At 45.2% G+C, this 14,449-nt stretch overlaps 1 protein-coding gene across 1 annotated transcript; it reads right to left on the reverse strand.

The window, feature by feature from the left end:
- Window positions 1–343: 343 nt before the first annotated feature.
- Window positions 344–1,716, reverse strand: LOC141022697 (uncharacterized). Its single transcript, XM_073498961.1, has 2 exons — window positions 1,370–1,716; window positions 344–647 (listed from the first exon to the last, which is right to left on the reverse strand). The coding sequence occupies exons 1-2, from the start codon at window positions 1,714–1,716 to the stop codon at window positions 344–346; spliced, it is 651 nt and encodes a 216-aa protein (XP_073355062.1).
- Window positions 1,717–14,449: the final 12,733 nt, after the last annotated feature.

Below are 14,449 nucleotides of genomic sequence, written 5' to 3' on the forward strand. Positions count from 1 at the left end.
CACAACCTACTTCAACTTCAAATGATGGATAAACAAAATAGGAAGCTAGCAAACATGTTTAACGACATAAGCGAACGATGTACTTGACGACATAAGTTGTTCAAACCCTTACACACATGACATAAGCAAGTTGTTCAACATAACAAAAGCAAACTACAAATCTGAAACAACAAGATTAAGGACAAGCAGAAGCACGAGCAACATGAAGGCAGACTTTCATGCCTCTTCATCCCGCGAAGTTGCAGTGGTAGTAGGGGTCAGCCTCCTGCTCTTTTGAAATATCCCAACCTATCACGATGTTGTCGATTATCTTCCATGACTTGTACGTGGCGTAGGCATCTATTCATGCGTACTTGATGAGCTTGTCTGGCAGCGGGCTGGTCCCCCACAGTTTGTGGTCTTCCTTCATGTCCATCTTCTTCTTCATGCCGTTGTAGAATGGGTGGATGACGCTGCCTGCAACATCAGCCAAGGAGTCATAGTATTTGTTGGTGGTTGGAACTTTCCACTTGCGCTGCATGTCGATCAAGTTGTTGGGGTTGATCTCCAAACCAGACTTGTTCAGCATCCGCTTGTCACCTCCAATGCTGAGACCGGAAAATGTGTACAATTTCTCCTCCTGCAGGAACTGTTTGAGGCGCTTGGGCCTGCAAGGGGGAAGACACATATTGAAGATTAGTGTTCTTTTTTGAAGATTTAATTCTTCCGCTTTTTGGTTTACAAGTGATAATCCATGAGGTAGATGCTTATATAGTATAAGTCATGGATGAATGTAGTTCAGAAACTAGTACACAAAGTCCTGAAATTAAATTCAACTAAAACATGTTATTTTTCCTTTTTGCTATCTTCAGTGCTTCACCAAATGCTTCACCAAATTCAAGAACCTATTTACCAGAGTCAATGATATATGTGCTGCTTGCTTCAAGTTTAGTTTTCTTTTTGTTAAATAAAAGACCTATACAAGTGCTTGATACATCTTTGTGCATCAATTCTATATCAAGTTTAGAAATTAATTTGAGAAACATGTGCATCAAGATATGGACCTATACCAGTTCACCAAACATCTTTTAATACATCAATTCTATAAACTATACTAGTGCATCAAGATCAGAATCTATGCTAGTACATCAAGTTCAGAAATTAATTTGGTGAAACATTTTTCATATGCTAATCCAGTGCATCAGTTTCAGATGCTAATCTGGTGAAACAATCCACTTCACAATTTCAGAAATGCATGTAACTTGAGAAACATGTACTCATACATCCACTTCACAAACTATAGTAGTTCATCTAGTTGGGAAACAAGTTTAATGGAATTTTTAGGGAGCAGTGCTAGTACAACCGATGAATGAGAAGTAGTATGGGTTACCATTTTGTGGCCGCTGCGATGTGGTACACCAAGCAGAGTTCCTCGACGCACAACCGTAGGACTGCTGCCATCTGTGGAGGTTCATCTTCGCTTGTGTACTCCACATCAACTCCAATGAAGCTCGGATACAAGCCGCCGCCCTTCATCCTGAGCCTGCTCATCATCTTGTCGGCCTTGTCTGGTTTGCTGGTGCAGACGATCTCCAGCGTCTCCTTGTCGTGGAGCTCAACCCCTGTGAGGGTTCTTGTGTACTCGCGCTTCTCGCTGGGGACGTGAACGTCGACGAGGTTGCTACTCTTGTCCAACGTCTCGCCATGATGATGCTTGGCGGACGGTTCCTCCGCCATCGCCCTCCTTCGACGACTGTGGGCTTGGGAGAGAGAAGTTTGTGGTTTGTCTGCGGTGGAGATGGAAGCGGCAATGGTGGTTCTGTGAATGAGGCAGAGATGGAAGACAATGGGGTATTTTGCAGCGCGTCGACGGGGATGTGTGGGAGGCGGTTCGTCGGGGGCATGGGTGTAGTGGTCGTGGGGGTCGTGGGGGTCCCCGTTTTGCAGTCCCTTGTGGCAACCGCCCAGTGGGTGGCGCAGGTGGTGGCCTGGAAGAACTAACCGTCCAAGCCAAGTGTTTTTACTGTCGCACTGAGTAGTCTTGTCAAGCTGTACTTATCATCTGCTTATCCCACTTGCATGTCTCAGGGGTGGTTATGATGGCATTTTGCACTGTTTAAGTGATGTATGCTTTGTGATGTTTTTCCGTGTGGATGTTAAGTATTGTTTTCCACTGAAGTCTTATACACTAGTTGATCTCAAAACATTTTTCAGTGCCCTAGGAGTTGTTGCTCAAAACTGGGACTTATTTTATTTTCATCTGTCCCAACCTAAGTTAGGCCTTTATAGTTTTTGTATTCTCATTTTAGTGCACTTATGGTTTACTGATGTGTGAACTGAATAGTAATTTCATACACCGTACGGTTTTGGAAGTTGGTGTCACAGTTGTGTGAGTGGCCTGACTGTTCCTGCTTTTTTAGTACTGATGTCATATGTATGTTTGAGCTGAGTTTTTTTTGGGGGGGATTGAGATCATTTACAACGAAATCGTTCGTGGAGGTTTGGACAGATTTTATATAAATAATAAATTTAGCATAATTGACAAAGAAAATCTATTTGAACTTCTTGCATTTTAGTAGTTGAAGTAGTCAGATTTTATATAAATAAGAGATTTAGCATAATTGACAAACATTATCTATTTGAACTTCTTGCATTTTAGTAGTTGAACTTGAAAGTTATATTTAATTCGGTGTTTTAAATTATGTACATTTAACAGATAGGCTATTAAGTTCTCTGCTTTTTAGAGTTTCATTGTTTTTGTATCATATTTTTCCTTTTTTATCATCCGTGGTGTGGAGCTAAAATTATTTTTATTTATATTTTTCGTATTTAAAGTTATTGCCTGCGAACTAGTATTTGAACTTTTATATTTTCAGTTTCAAACATTTTTCTTGTAGTTTATATATTTCATACTTAAAGTTATTGCCTGCGAACTAGTATTTGAACTTCTATATTTTCAGTTTCAAACATTTTTCTTGTAGTTTATATTTCTTTGCCCCGCACTATGGTTTGTTTAACTTGGCTTATTGGTGGGGTGTTTGTAGACGATGGAGGCTATTGGGCCGTTTTCCGACCCAAATGGCCCGCGCGGGCGTTTTGGGCACTGCTGGATGTGCGTGTGCTCTGGGTTTAGTCCCACCTCGCTAGTCGAGGGGGCTCTAGACCTGTTTATAAGCGCAGCCGAGGCTCACTGGTCGAACTCCTCTGAATACTTACATGAGTGCTTATACACGGCGCTCGCCCTCTGTCATGACCTGTGGGCCCTGGTCGGCTGGCCATGCGTTGTTCGGATTACTAGGGATTCGCCCACGGGCTCGAGTGCAAGTATCTAGCAGTGTCAGGGCCTGCGCCTGTCCTTGGGCGGTCAATTTTTACTTTTTTGTTTGTTTGAATCTAGTACTTGACTGCACCAGTAACTTGGACTGATACTTTTTGTTCTAGTTCATGTGAGTTTTGTGTAAGTGTTATCTTTTTCATTTGAGTTTTTTGCCTTCTTTTTTGTTTTTGTTTTTGTGATTATTCCCAAGGGTCTTCTGGTATCATTTTTCAGCACTATGGTACTTGCGTGTAGACTAAGTTGTACTGATAGTCCATTCATAGTAGCACTTATGTTCTTAGTCTGACATTTTGGGGGGGGGGGATTACGAACTGATGCTTCTTTGTACTTTTTATTGTAGTAAGTATGTACTGTCCGATCAACTGTACTAGTACTGTCATTCTTAGTCTGCAAGTGACCAACATAAGTGTGTGCTGATGCTTCTCAACTTTTTCTGTTGTAGTACTTGTTAATTTTCTAGCAGCTACATATGAATGAGAATAGTACATTAAGTAGTAAGAATTTCTGCTTCAACTTTTGAAGCGTTGCTAAGCAACTCAAATTGTATTGATTGTTTTCAATGTTATGTTTTCTATACAATACTGAATCGAAACTACACTTGGAACAACATTGTGTGATTAGTTGCTTCATAACTAGTACTTTAGAGTAGCCACAAAGTTCCATTCAGAAGCTACTTTGAATTTGAAATGATGGATTAACAAAATAAGAAGCTACCAAACTTATATAATGAGATAAGCAAAACAATGTACTTGATGACATAAGTAAACTTGTTCAACCATGAAAAGCACGGCATAATCATACTGGTTCAACCCAACAAGAGCAAACTAAGAATTTGAAACAACAAGATAAAAGGCAAGCACAAGAGGAAGCAAAACAAAGGCAGCACATTGATGTATCTTCATCCCCAAAAGGGGCAGTCGTAGTAGTTGTCAACCTCCCGCGCTTTTGCAATTTCCCAACCATTTGTGATGTTGTCGGTCATGTTCCATGACTTGTACGCGGCGTACGCATCTACTCCTGCGTACTCGATGAGGTTGTCTGGCAGCGGGCTGATCCCCCACAGTTTGTGGTCTTCCTGCGTGTTGATGTTCTTCTTCATGCCTTTGTAGAATGGGTGGATGATGCTGGCTGCAACATCAGTCAAGGAGTCGTGCTCCTTTCTGGTGTATGGAACTCTCCAGAGGCGCTGAATGTCGATGTACTTGTTGCGGTTGATCTCCAAACCAGACATCCTCAGCTTCACTTTGTCGCTTTCAATGCTGAAACCGGCAAATGTGAACAACTTCTCATGCTGCAGCGTCTCGTTCAGGCGCTTGGGCCTTCAAGGGGAGAGACATTTTGAAAATTAGCATTACTTTGATGTTTGAATTCTTCATTTTTTTTGTTTTACAAGCGATGAATCCATGAAGTAGATGCTTATACAGCATAATTAATGGATGAATGTACTTCAGAAACTAGTAAACAAAGTTCTAAAATTAAATTCAAGTACATCATGTTATTTTTCTTTTTGGATTATACATAGTTCCAGTCAATGTTGTATGTGCTGCTTTAGTACTAGTTTAGTTTACTTTTGTTGAATAGGATAACACATAACCAGTGCTTCACCAAGTCCTTAGTTTTTTTGCTTATGAAAATAACATTAGACCAAATTCAGAAAATACTTCACTACATCAAGTTCAGAAACATCTTTTTAATACATCGAGTACATAAACTACACTATCGGATCAAGATCAGAAACTACACTAGTACATCAACTTCAGAAATTAATCTTGTGCAAGATTTTCCAAATAGTAATCCAGTGCATCAGGTTCAAAAATACATTTATCTACTTGAGAAAATGCAGTAGTGCATCCACTTTCACAAACCACACTAGTACATCTAGTTGGGAAACAAGTTTGATTACTGTACTAATTAAACAGATGAACCAAATAGGGCAAATGAGTAGGATGGGTCACCATTATGTGGCCGCTGCGATGTGGTACACCAAGCAGAGTTCCTCGACGCACAACTGCAGGATTGCTGCCATCTGGGGAGGTTCATCTTCGCTGGTGTAGTGCACACCAACACCGACGACCCTACGATGCGAGCCGCCAACCTTCCTCCAGAGCCTGGAGATCATCTCGTCGGCCTTGTCTGGTTCGCTGGTGCAGACGATCTCCCGCGTCTTTGTCAGGACCCCGATCCTAATGAACAAGGGGGTTTTGCTTGCCTGGCACTTCTGAAGATAGTATAGTTCTTCATCGGTGTCATCGATCTCATTGTCGGAACCACGTTTACTGAGAGGGGACAATTACCGGCAATAGAGAGAAAATACAATCAATGCAATGCACAATATGATGCATGATCATGACATGGCAAAATGAGTGTGTTGGGCTAATGCAACTACAACCAGCTGGGTATAAGTCATTTTGAACCAAGGGTTCAATCCCAAACTCAACTTATGAATTTAAGTAGTGCCTTATCATTTTTTGCACTAAACAGAAAGCTTAAGTTGCTTAAACATGCATGAAACTAGTACAGATGGGTAGATTGGATTTTTCTGATCATTTTTCATATATACATTATTTCATTCTGAGTTACAGATTATTTTCTATGATTTTCTGAAGTTTATAACATTTTTTGGAATTTCCTGGTTGTTAAAATAAACCAAATCCAGAAAATGCTTTATTGCATCAGCATTACGTCACGGTGACTTCAGCGGGTCAACTGGGCGGCTAGGGTCAGACCTGAGCAGTGGGTCCCACTGGTCAGTGACTCAGGGTTAAGAAGTTAGTTTTAGCACTAACTAAAAATTAGCGGGGCACTGGGCACACATGTCAGCGGCTGTGGGGGTTAGTTAGCACCTAATCTAAACTAGCCACATCAGCTAAACGGCGATTAGCCGCCGGTGCTAAGCTGGACGCGGCGGCGCTCCTCGTCCGGCCATCTCCGGCGACGAGAGCTCGCACGGCTGCGCTCTACGGAAGCAGCGCGTCGAGGCGCATCGGGTGGTGCAAGTGGAGCATCGCGGGGCTGCCTAAATCAACGTCGGCGACCACAAGTCCGGCGGCCGGAGCTCGGGCCTCGGCGAAAACACGCTAGGCTGCACGACAGGGCGTGGGGCTGGTCGCGTTCGTCTCCTGGGGACGTGTTGAGCGCGTTGGCGGGCTCGTATGCGATCGACAGCGTCTGTGGCCGCGGTCGCGTCATGGACGGCGGCAAGAAGCTCACGGGCACGGCGGGGAATGATTCTACGGCGAGCTATAGGCCATGGGGATAGGAGTTGGCGGTGAAGGAGCTCACTTGGAGGTCGAAGAGAAGCTCAGTGGGCTCGGGGACGGCTTGGTGACGACGGAACGACGGCAGCGATCTCGGTCGGCCGAGCTCGAAGAAGAGGGCGATGCAGGCGTTGTGGTGCGTCCCCGGTTGCGTGGAGCGTCGAGGAGGAAGACGGAGCCGAGGTGGTTCTCTTGAACATGTTGTGTGGACTAGGGAGGGCTGGTGGCCGCGGTGGCAGCGGACGGCGGCGACGGAGGTGCTCGGGCGCGTTCGGGAGAGGGGGCTAGAGGAGGGGACGAGGGCGAGCGATGGGCGAGAGGGACCGGGGTAGCGCGTGGCGGCTCCTGGAGCCTCTCCTGCGTCGGCAGAAGCAGGAGGTGGCCTCGCGCTTGGACGCGCGCGGCGAGCACGCGCCCCTCATCCTCCTGGCGGAAGGTTGGTAATGACTGGCTGCTGCGGGTGGGCTGGGCCGCCAGGTGGCTAGACTGCGAGGTGGGCTGCACAGGAGGTAAGCCCAGGTAGGTTTCCTTTCTCTCTCTCTTTTCTTTTTGTTTCAGTTTTCTATTTCCTTCTGTATCTTTGTGGCTTTTCTAAAAATACTAAAACCAACTCAAAAATCATGAAACTGCTCATGCCCACTGTTTGGAATATTTCCAACAGTAAACATTTTAGTTTATGATTATTTGGACATTTAAAATATTTTATAGCATTTAAATGCCCAAATGCAAATAGAGTATGATTTAATCCAGTGACCCTAAGCTGTCCTAGAAAAATGTGAACCAATTTTGGCAGTGGTTCTAGACCAAGAAAGAAATGATGAACATTTTTGAAGGGCATTTCAGGTTCATTGAAAAAGTATTTTAGTAACCCTAGATGGATTAAGTGATGCTGGGGTTTCTGTCATCCCCATTTCAAGTTTCTGAGAAATTTAAACATGATGCACACATGAAGGGCTAGCCTAGTGCATACCAGAACTAGGGATGTGACAACTCACCCCTACTAAACAAGAATCTCGTCCCGAGATTCAAGTCGTGAGGTAAGAAGACAGAGGGACAGAAGCTAACACAATCTTCATGATCCAGATGTCCTTCTCGAGGATGTTGATTCATTGCACCACCTTGATCTCGACGTCTTGCTTTGAGAACTACATCCAACATGACAACGAGAAGAAAGGGAGAATTTTAGAAGAATCAATCTTCTTGAGGTTCGAGCAACTTAGGATCATCTTAATGATCACAAGATCAACTCACGGAATGAGACGTAGAAACATCTCTCGAGCTGAGAGGCAAAACATGCATCCGGAGGGACGGAAGAAACAATTTGACGAGGGTTTCAAAGTAGCGAGGAAACAATTACCATGATCCCATAACGGGGCACCTTGGGAGAGGTGACTCGTAAAATTATTCCCTTAAGTGGCAAAAAAATTACTTTTGATACAGAGATCATTGAAACTCTCTATACCAGCCTAAGGAAATTCACAAATGATCGTTTGAAGGAGTTCGAAGAAATGGCATACTCAGACTAGGATGGATGATGTGGACTACCTTGTTGAAGACAATGTAATGGATGATATTTTGCCAATCATCAGAAATGGATGGGACCCATGGTAGGACCACTTTTGAAGATGATCCTGAATAGCAACTGCTGAGAAGGGTGGCCCATGGGAGATTGGCACAATGGCGGTGCAAGCTGGGAACAAAATGCAAATGCTGGGAATGTTCCAACCATCATATCTGCCTGAGATTCAGATCTGGTTGGTAACAGGATATTTCAGACAGCATGTCTGAAAAGAAGGTTTGCAACACAAACCGACGAGATGACATTGCGAGATTCTTGGGAAATGAACTACGATAGCAAGCTCCAAAATATGAGCTGGTTCTGCTACATACATGTGAACACGTTGTCCAAGACAAGCATGAGCACATAGAAGTCTTACAACAAAATACTACCAAGTTCTGGTTAGGATCCATCATCAAGGATTTCAAAGTCTTTACGCAAGTCCATGGATTAGATCCCAAGCATAGACTTCTTTTCCTTGAACAAGTCAATCAGTGGCTTGGCGTGCTAGGGATACATATAGCATGAAGGTTGCAAGTCTCCAAACCATAGAATACTTCGCACATATGCATGACTGACTTGGGATGGTTCCGGAGAAGGCAAAAACAAGCTTTCTCGAATTCACGGTGGCAACTTGCATCGAATGCACATGAATTAGAGGGAGTCACTTCTTTCATCGAACATATCCTTCATGAGCTAGCACGAAGAAAATGCTTTCAAAAGTTTCCAACACTGACCTAGATGTTCAGCATGAATCATGGACAAGATGGAAATGTTGTCAATGGGCCCAACAACAATCCATCCAGGCTTCCATATAGATGGAATTCCATGATTAAGTGAACACGGTGATAGCATTGGTCAGACCAAAAGATGCAATGGGGTATGCTCGAGGGATCAACCACGAGTAAGACAACATTACGAACATCGTTGGTTCTGATTTGATTTGACGATAGCCCACACTCAAATCAAAGATTGGATAAGATAATAGCACCAACAACTGATCACGAGGATCAATCAATGAAGATGTCATCTTTCTTCAACACACACACACAAGGATATCCCTTTGGAATGAACTAAGTCAGGCAAAGCATTTATCTTCCAACTCTCCAAGTTGTTGTTTAGCTTAACCAACTAGCTCAGGGGTACCCAACACAGATTCTTGGAGAACGGGTGGTTTATAGGAAAACCAACTTGATCATGAGCTCAACATAACGGCCAGGGAACAACCTGGTGATACTTCCGTGAAGATATCCGAAAAATCACGAACCACCGATATGTTACTAAGCTCGAGAACAATCTTGCCTTTCAAGGCAAGATGATATGATCAAAAGAGCGAGGGTTTGGCAAAATCCTAACTCATCGATCGAAGGGTGCACTAGAAATAAGGACTAGGTTGCACGATCAATCTTAGAGTGGTGATTCAATAATCAACACACTAAGAATGAAATGATTGTCCATTTACTACCAAGCAACGAGGTTGCTAGGAGTATTGATTTCATACATCACGATTCATCCGTCAGCATTCCAGTTACAATAACACGGTGACCGAGGAATGAATAGTTATGGCGAGAAGTATCACTACATCAAGAACTCATAAGAGGTTGTGCAATTCCTATGATATTCCCGGCATAAAGAGGGTAGCAGTCCAAGGTAGAACAGAACAAAAGCTAGATTGGCATTTTGATCTGTGGAGCACAACTACTTTGACCCAATCCTGGAAATGGATGAGGTATTGGAGTTTGTTTCTCCTAGTCATTCCGGAATAGGATGGCTTTGACCCAATCCTGACTATCAATTGATAGACAGAGGTCAGAATAGAACTAAAGAGAGACAACTCAAAGGAACATATGGTTTTCTGAGTTGCAGATGCATAGATTTAGTATGTCAAACAAGTTCAACATAGTTCTTCCAAATAATCTATGCAGAAAGGTAGGACTGGCAGATTCACAGTGCAGAATGGAGAACTCATCAAGAGAACTCTTATTGTGATATTTTGGTTCAACAAGGAACTTCTGCCATAAGTAGTTCATGGTATTGGAAGAAGGATTTACCACGAACCTTGGGGACTATCGCAAAGGTTACTAATATCCTAAAGGAACTAGCAAAAACTATCAACATGAAGTAAGTAGGGTGAATTTTGGGCTCAAAACCCAGGAGTAGAATACCTACTACTAAGTAGCATCACGGAATGCTTTCGAGAATTTTGTCAGGACCCCGATCCTAAGCCACATTGATCTAGCATGTAACACATCATATCACTTTGCGGCCTCACGCACGGTATTCCCACGGGTGCCACCTTACTTGGCCCGGGACCGTTTGCGCCTTTTGGCTCACGTATATGATAGTGTCGCTAGCATCCATATGACAGAGAACCCGGGCCGACATGACTAGTCGTGAACCCAAAGTGGCACTAACTTACAGGGACAAGCATACATGACCCAGCAACGAACGTGTCGGTCATCAGCGGGTGAATTCGGGCTGTAGCAACTGGGCTAGCAGGACTCCGGGAATCCGGGCTGTAGCAGGCTAACAGGACTCCGAAAGACACCGCATGACATTTCCCCGAAGGGACAGACACGGGATCAAAGTAGGACACATGCCAGCCAGTCTAAGTGTTCCGGAGCAGTAGCAACTGGGCTAACAAGACTCCGGTAAACCGGGCTGTAGCAGACTACCATGGCTCAGTGGAAGCACTAGACTACATTTCCCCATAAGAGAGGCTACCAAGGATAGACAACTAGGTTGTCGGATCCCACACATACCAAGCATTTCAATCATACACGCAATATGCTCGATATGTGTAAATACAACATGGCATCACAACAAAACTCTACGACTCAAAGTATTTATTCATTAGGCTCCGAAGAGCCAGATATTACAAACATGGGTCTCATGACCCAGCATTCAAGTCATACAAGCAATAGCACAAGCGGAAGCTTATCTTGTCTGAGTACAGACAACTACAAAAGAAAAAGGCTGAGAAGCCTGACTATCTACAAGACCCTGCCGAGGGCACAAGATCGTAGCTGAGGTAACAAGCTAAATGTCGAAGTTCGTGCGGAACTACTAGCGAGACTGAAGTATCTCTGCAAAACATAAATTAAGCAAACGTGAGTACAAATGTACCCAGCAAGACTTACATCAGAACTAGCTACATATGCATCAGTATCAACAAAGGGGGTGGTGGAGTTTAACTGCAGCAAGCCAGCTTTGACACAGTGGCTATCCTGAACTACGTCTACAAGTAACTCTTTTGAGGTTGCGCACACGAGTCCACATATTCACCATATCAATACACCACTATGGATCTGCTCTCGTCTCCCTACGAGAAGGCCATCCATAGCACTCACCCTTATCTTGCGAGTTTTAGAGTATCCACTTCAAGTTATCTATGAACTGTATAGGCAACCCAGAGGTCCTTTACCGCGGACGCGGCTATTCGAATAGATGATGTTAACCCTGCAGGGGTGTACTTCTTCACACATGCTCTCGCCACTTACCGCCATGTACACGTCATGTATCTTGGCAACCTTCAAGCGGAAGCCTGGCGAGGGTGTCGGCCACGACCTGACTAACCACACAAGTCCCTAGTCCAGGTTTATCGCCTATTCAGGTTCCATCCGCAGGGAGTCCGGCCGAGGTTTCCACATACGGCCCCGAACGATGTGTACAGGGTTCCGCAACACAAAACGGGCGCCGGCCTACCCGGCCACATCCGCATCACAGCCCACCCCTCGGGTCAGCACTTCACACGGCCTCCAGCAACTACAAACACCAGAAACTACTTGCAACTCCTGGACAGCGGACAAGGGCGGCTAATAAGTCGAGAGGGTCAATTAAGGATCCCAATGAGTGGTAGTAGCTGTTCATGGATCACAAACACGGAACTCAGTTCCTGAGGACGGCTTCAATGAGACAACCCACCATGTACTCCTACATGGCCTCTCACCGCTACCTTTACCAAATCGTGTTCACACACTTAGCTCACACACAGTAGGACATGTTCATCACCATTCCAATTCATCCCCGATGAATCAGACCTGACTCAACTCTAAGCAGTAGCAGGCATGACAAACAAGCATGAATGAGTAGGCGCATCAGGGCTCAAACAATTCCTACTCATGCTAGTGGGTTTCATCTATTTACTGTGGCAATGATAGGTCATGCAGAGGAAAAGGGGTTCAACTACCGCAACATGTAACAGTTGAATCGTTGTTGTCCTAATGCAGTAAAAGAGAGTAGGAGCGAGAGAGTGGGATTGTATCGGAATGAATAAGGGGGTTTTATTTGCCTAGCACTTCTGAAGATATATAGTTGTTCATCGGTGTCATCAATCTCATCATCGGAACCACGTTTACTGAGAGGGGACAATTACCGGCAACAGAGAGAAAACACAATCAATGCAATGCACAATATGATGCATGATCATGACATGGCAAAATGAGTGTGTTGGGCTAATACAACTACAACCAGCTGGGTTTGAGTCATTTTGAACCAAGGGTTCAATCCCAAACTCAACTTATGAATTTAAATAGTGCCTTATCATGGTTTGCACTAAACAGCAAGGTTAAGTTGCTTAAACATGCATGAAACCAGTACAGATGGATAGATTGGATTTTTCTGATCATTTTTCATATATAAATTATTTCATACTGAGTTACAGATTATTTTCTATGATTTTCTGAAGTTTATAACATTTTTTGGAATTTCCTGGTTATTAAAATAAACCAAATCCAGAAAATGCTTTATTGCATCAGCATTATGTCATGGTGATATCATCGGGTCAACTGGGCGGCTAGGGTCAAACCTGAGCAGTGCGTCCCACTGGTCAGTGACTCAGGGTTAAGAAGTTAGTTTTAGCACTAACTAAAAATTAGCGGGGCGCTGGGCCCACATGTCAGCGGCTGTGGGGGTTAGTTAGCACCTAATCTAAACTAGCCACGTCAGCTAAACGGCGATTAGGCGTCGGTGCTAAGCTGGACGCGGTGGCGCTCCTCGTCCGGCCATCTCCGGCGACGAGAGCTCGTGCGGCTGGGCTCTACGGAAGCAGCGCGAGGCGCGTCGGGTGGTGCAAGTGGCGCATCGCGGGGCTGCCTAAATCAACGCCGGCGACCACAAGTGCGGCGGCCGGAGCTCGGGCCTCGGCGAAAACACGCTAGGCTGCACGGCAGGACGTGGGGGTGGTCGCGTTCGTCTCCTGGGGACGTGTTGAGCGCGTTGGCGGGCTCGTATGCGATCGGCAGCGTCTGTGGCCGCGGCTGCGTCATGGACGGCGGCAAGAAGCTCACGGGCACGGCAGGGAATGATTCTACGGCGAGCTATAGGCCATGGGGATAGGAGTTGGCGGCGAAGGAGCTCACTTGGAGGTCGAAGAGAAGCTCAGTGGGCTCGGGGATGGCTTGGTGACGACGGAACAACGGCGGCAATCTCGGTCGGCCGAGCTCGAAGAAGAGGGCGATGCAGGCACTGTGGTGCGTCCCCGGTTGCGTGGAGCAGCGAGGAGGAAGACGGAGCCGAGGCGGTTCTCTTGAACACACTGGGTGGACTAGGGAGGGCTGGTGGCCGCGGTGGCAGTGGACGGCGGCGACGGAGGTGCTCGGGCGCGTTCGGGAGAGGGGCTAGAGGAGGGGACAAGGACGAGCGACGGGCGAGAGGGACCGGCGTGGCGCGTGGCGGCTCCTGGACCCTCTCCTGCGTCGGCAGAAGCAGGAGGTGGCCTCGCGCATGGACGCGCGCAGCGAGCACGCGCCCCTCATCCTCCTAACGGAAGGTTGGCGATGACTGGCTGCTGCGGGTGGGCTGAGCCACCAGGTGGCTGGACTGCCAGGTGGGCTGCATAGGAGGTAAGCCCAGGTACGTTTCCTTCCTCTCTCTCTCTCTCTCTTATCTTTTTGTTTCAGTTTTCTATTTCCTTCTGTATCTTTGTGGCTTTTCTATAAATACTAAAACCAACTCAAAAATCATGAAACTGCTCATGCCCACTGTTTGGAATATTTCCAACAGTAAACATTTTAGTTTATGATTATTAGGACATTTAAAATATTTTATAGCATTTAAATGCCCAAATGCAAATAGAGTATGATTTAATCGAGTGACCCTAAGTTGTCCTGGAAAAATGTGAACCAATTTTGGCAGTGGTTCTACCAAGAAAAAAATGGTGAACATTTTTAAGGGCATTTCAGATTCATTGAAAAAGTATTTTAGTAACCCTAGTTGGATTAAGTGATGCTGGGGTTTCTGTCATCCCCATTTCAAGTTCCTGAGAAATTTAAACATGATGCACACATGAAGGGCTAGCCTAGTGCATACCAGAACTAG

Source organism: Aegilops tauschii, chromosome 5, assembly GCF_002575655.3.
Source record: "Aegilops tauschii subsp. strangulata cultivar AL8/78 chromosome 5, Aet v6.0, whole genome shotgun sequence".
Classification (NCBI taxonomy): Eukaryota; Viridiplantae; Streptophyta; class Magnoliopsida; order Poales; family Poaceae; genus Aegilops; species Aegilops tauschii.

Coding starts and splice junctions, on each gene's coding strand:
- LOC141022697 (XM_073498961.1), bottom strand. CDS start 1,716: ATGGCGGAGGAACCGTCCGCCAAGCATCATCATGGCGAGACGTTGGAC. Junction 648..1,369: donor ATCGCAGCGGCCACAAAATG/GTAACCCATACT, acceptor TCCCCCTTGCAG/GCCCAAGCGCCTCAAACAGT.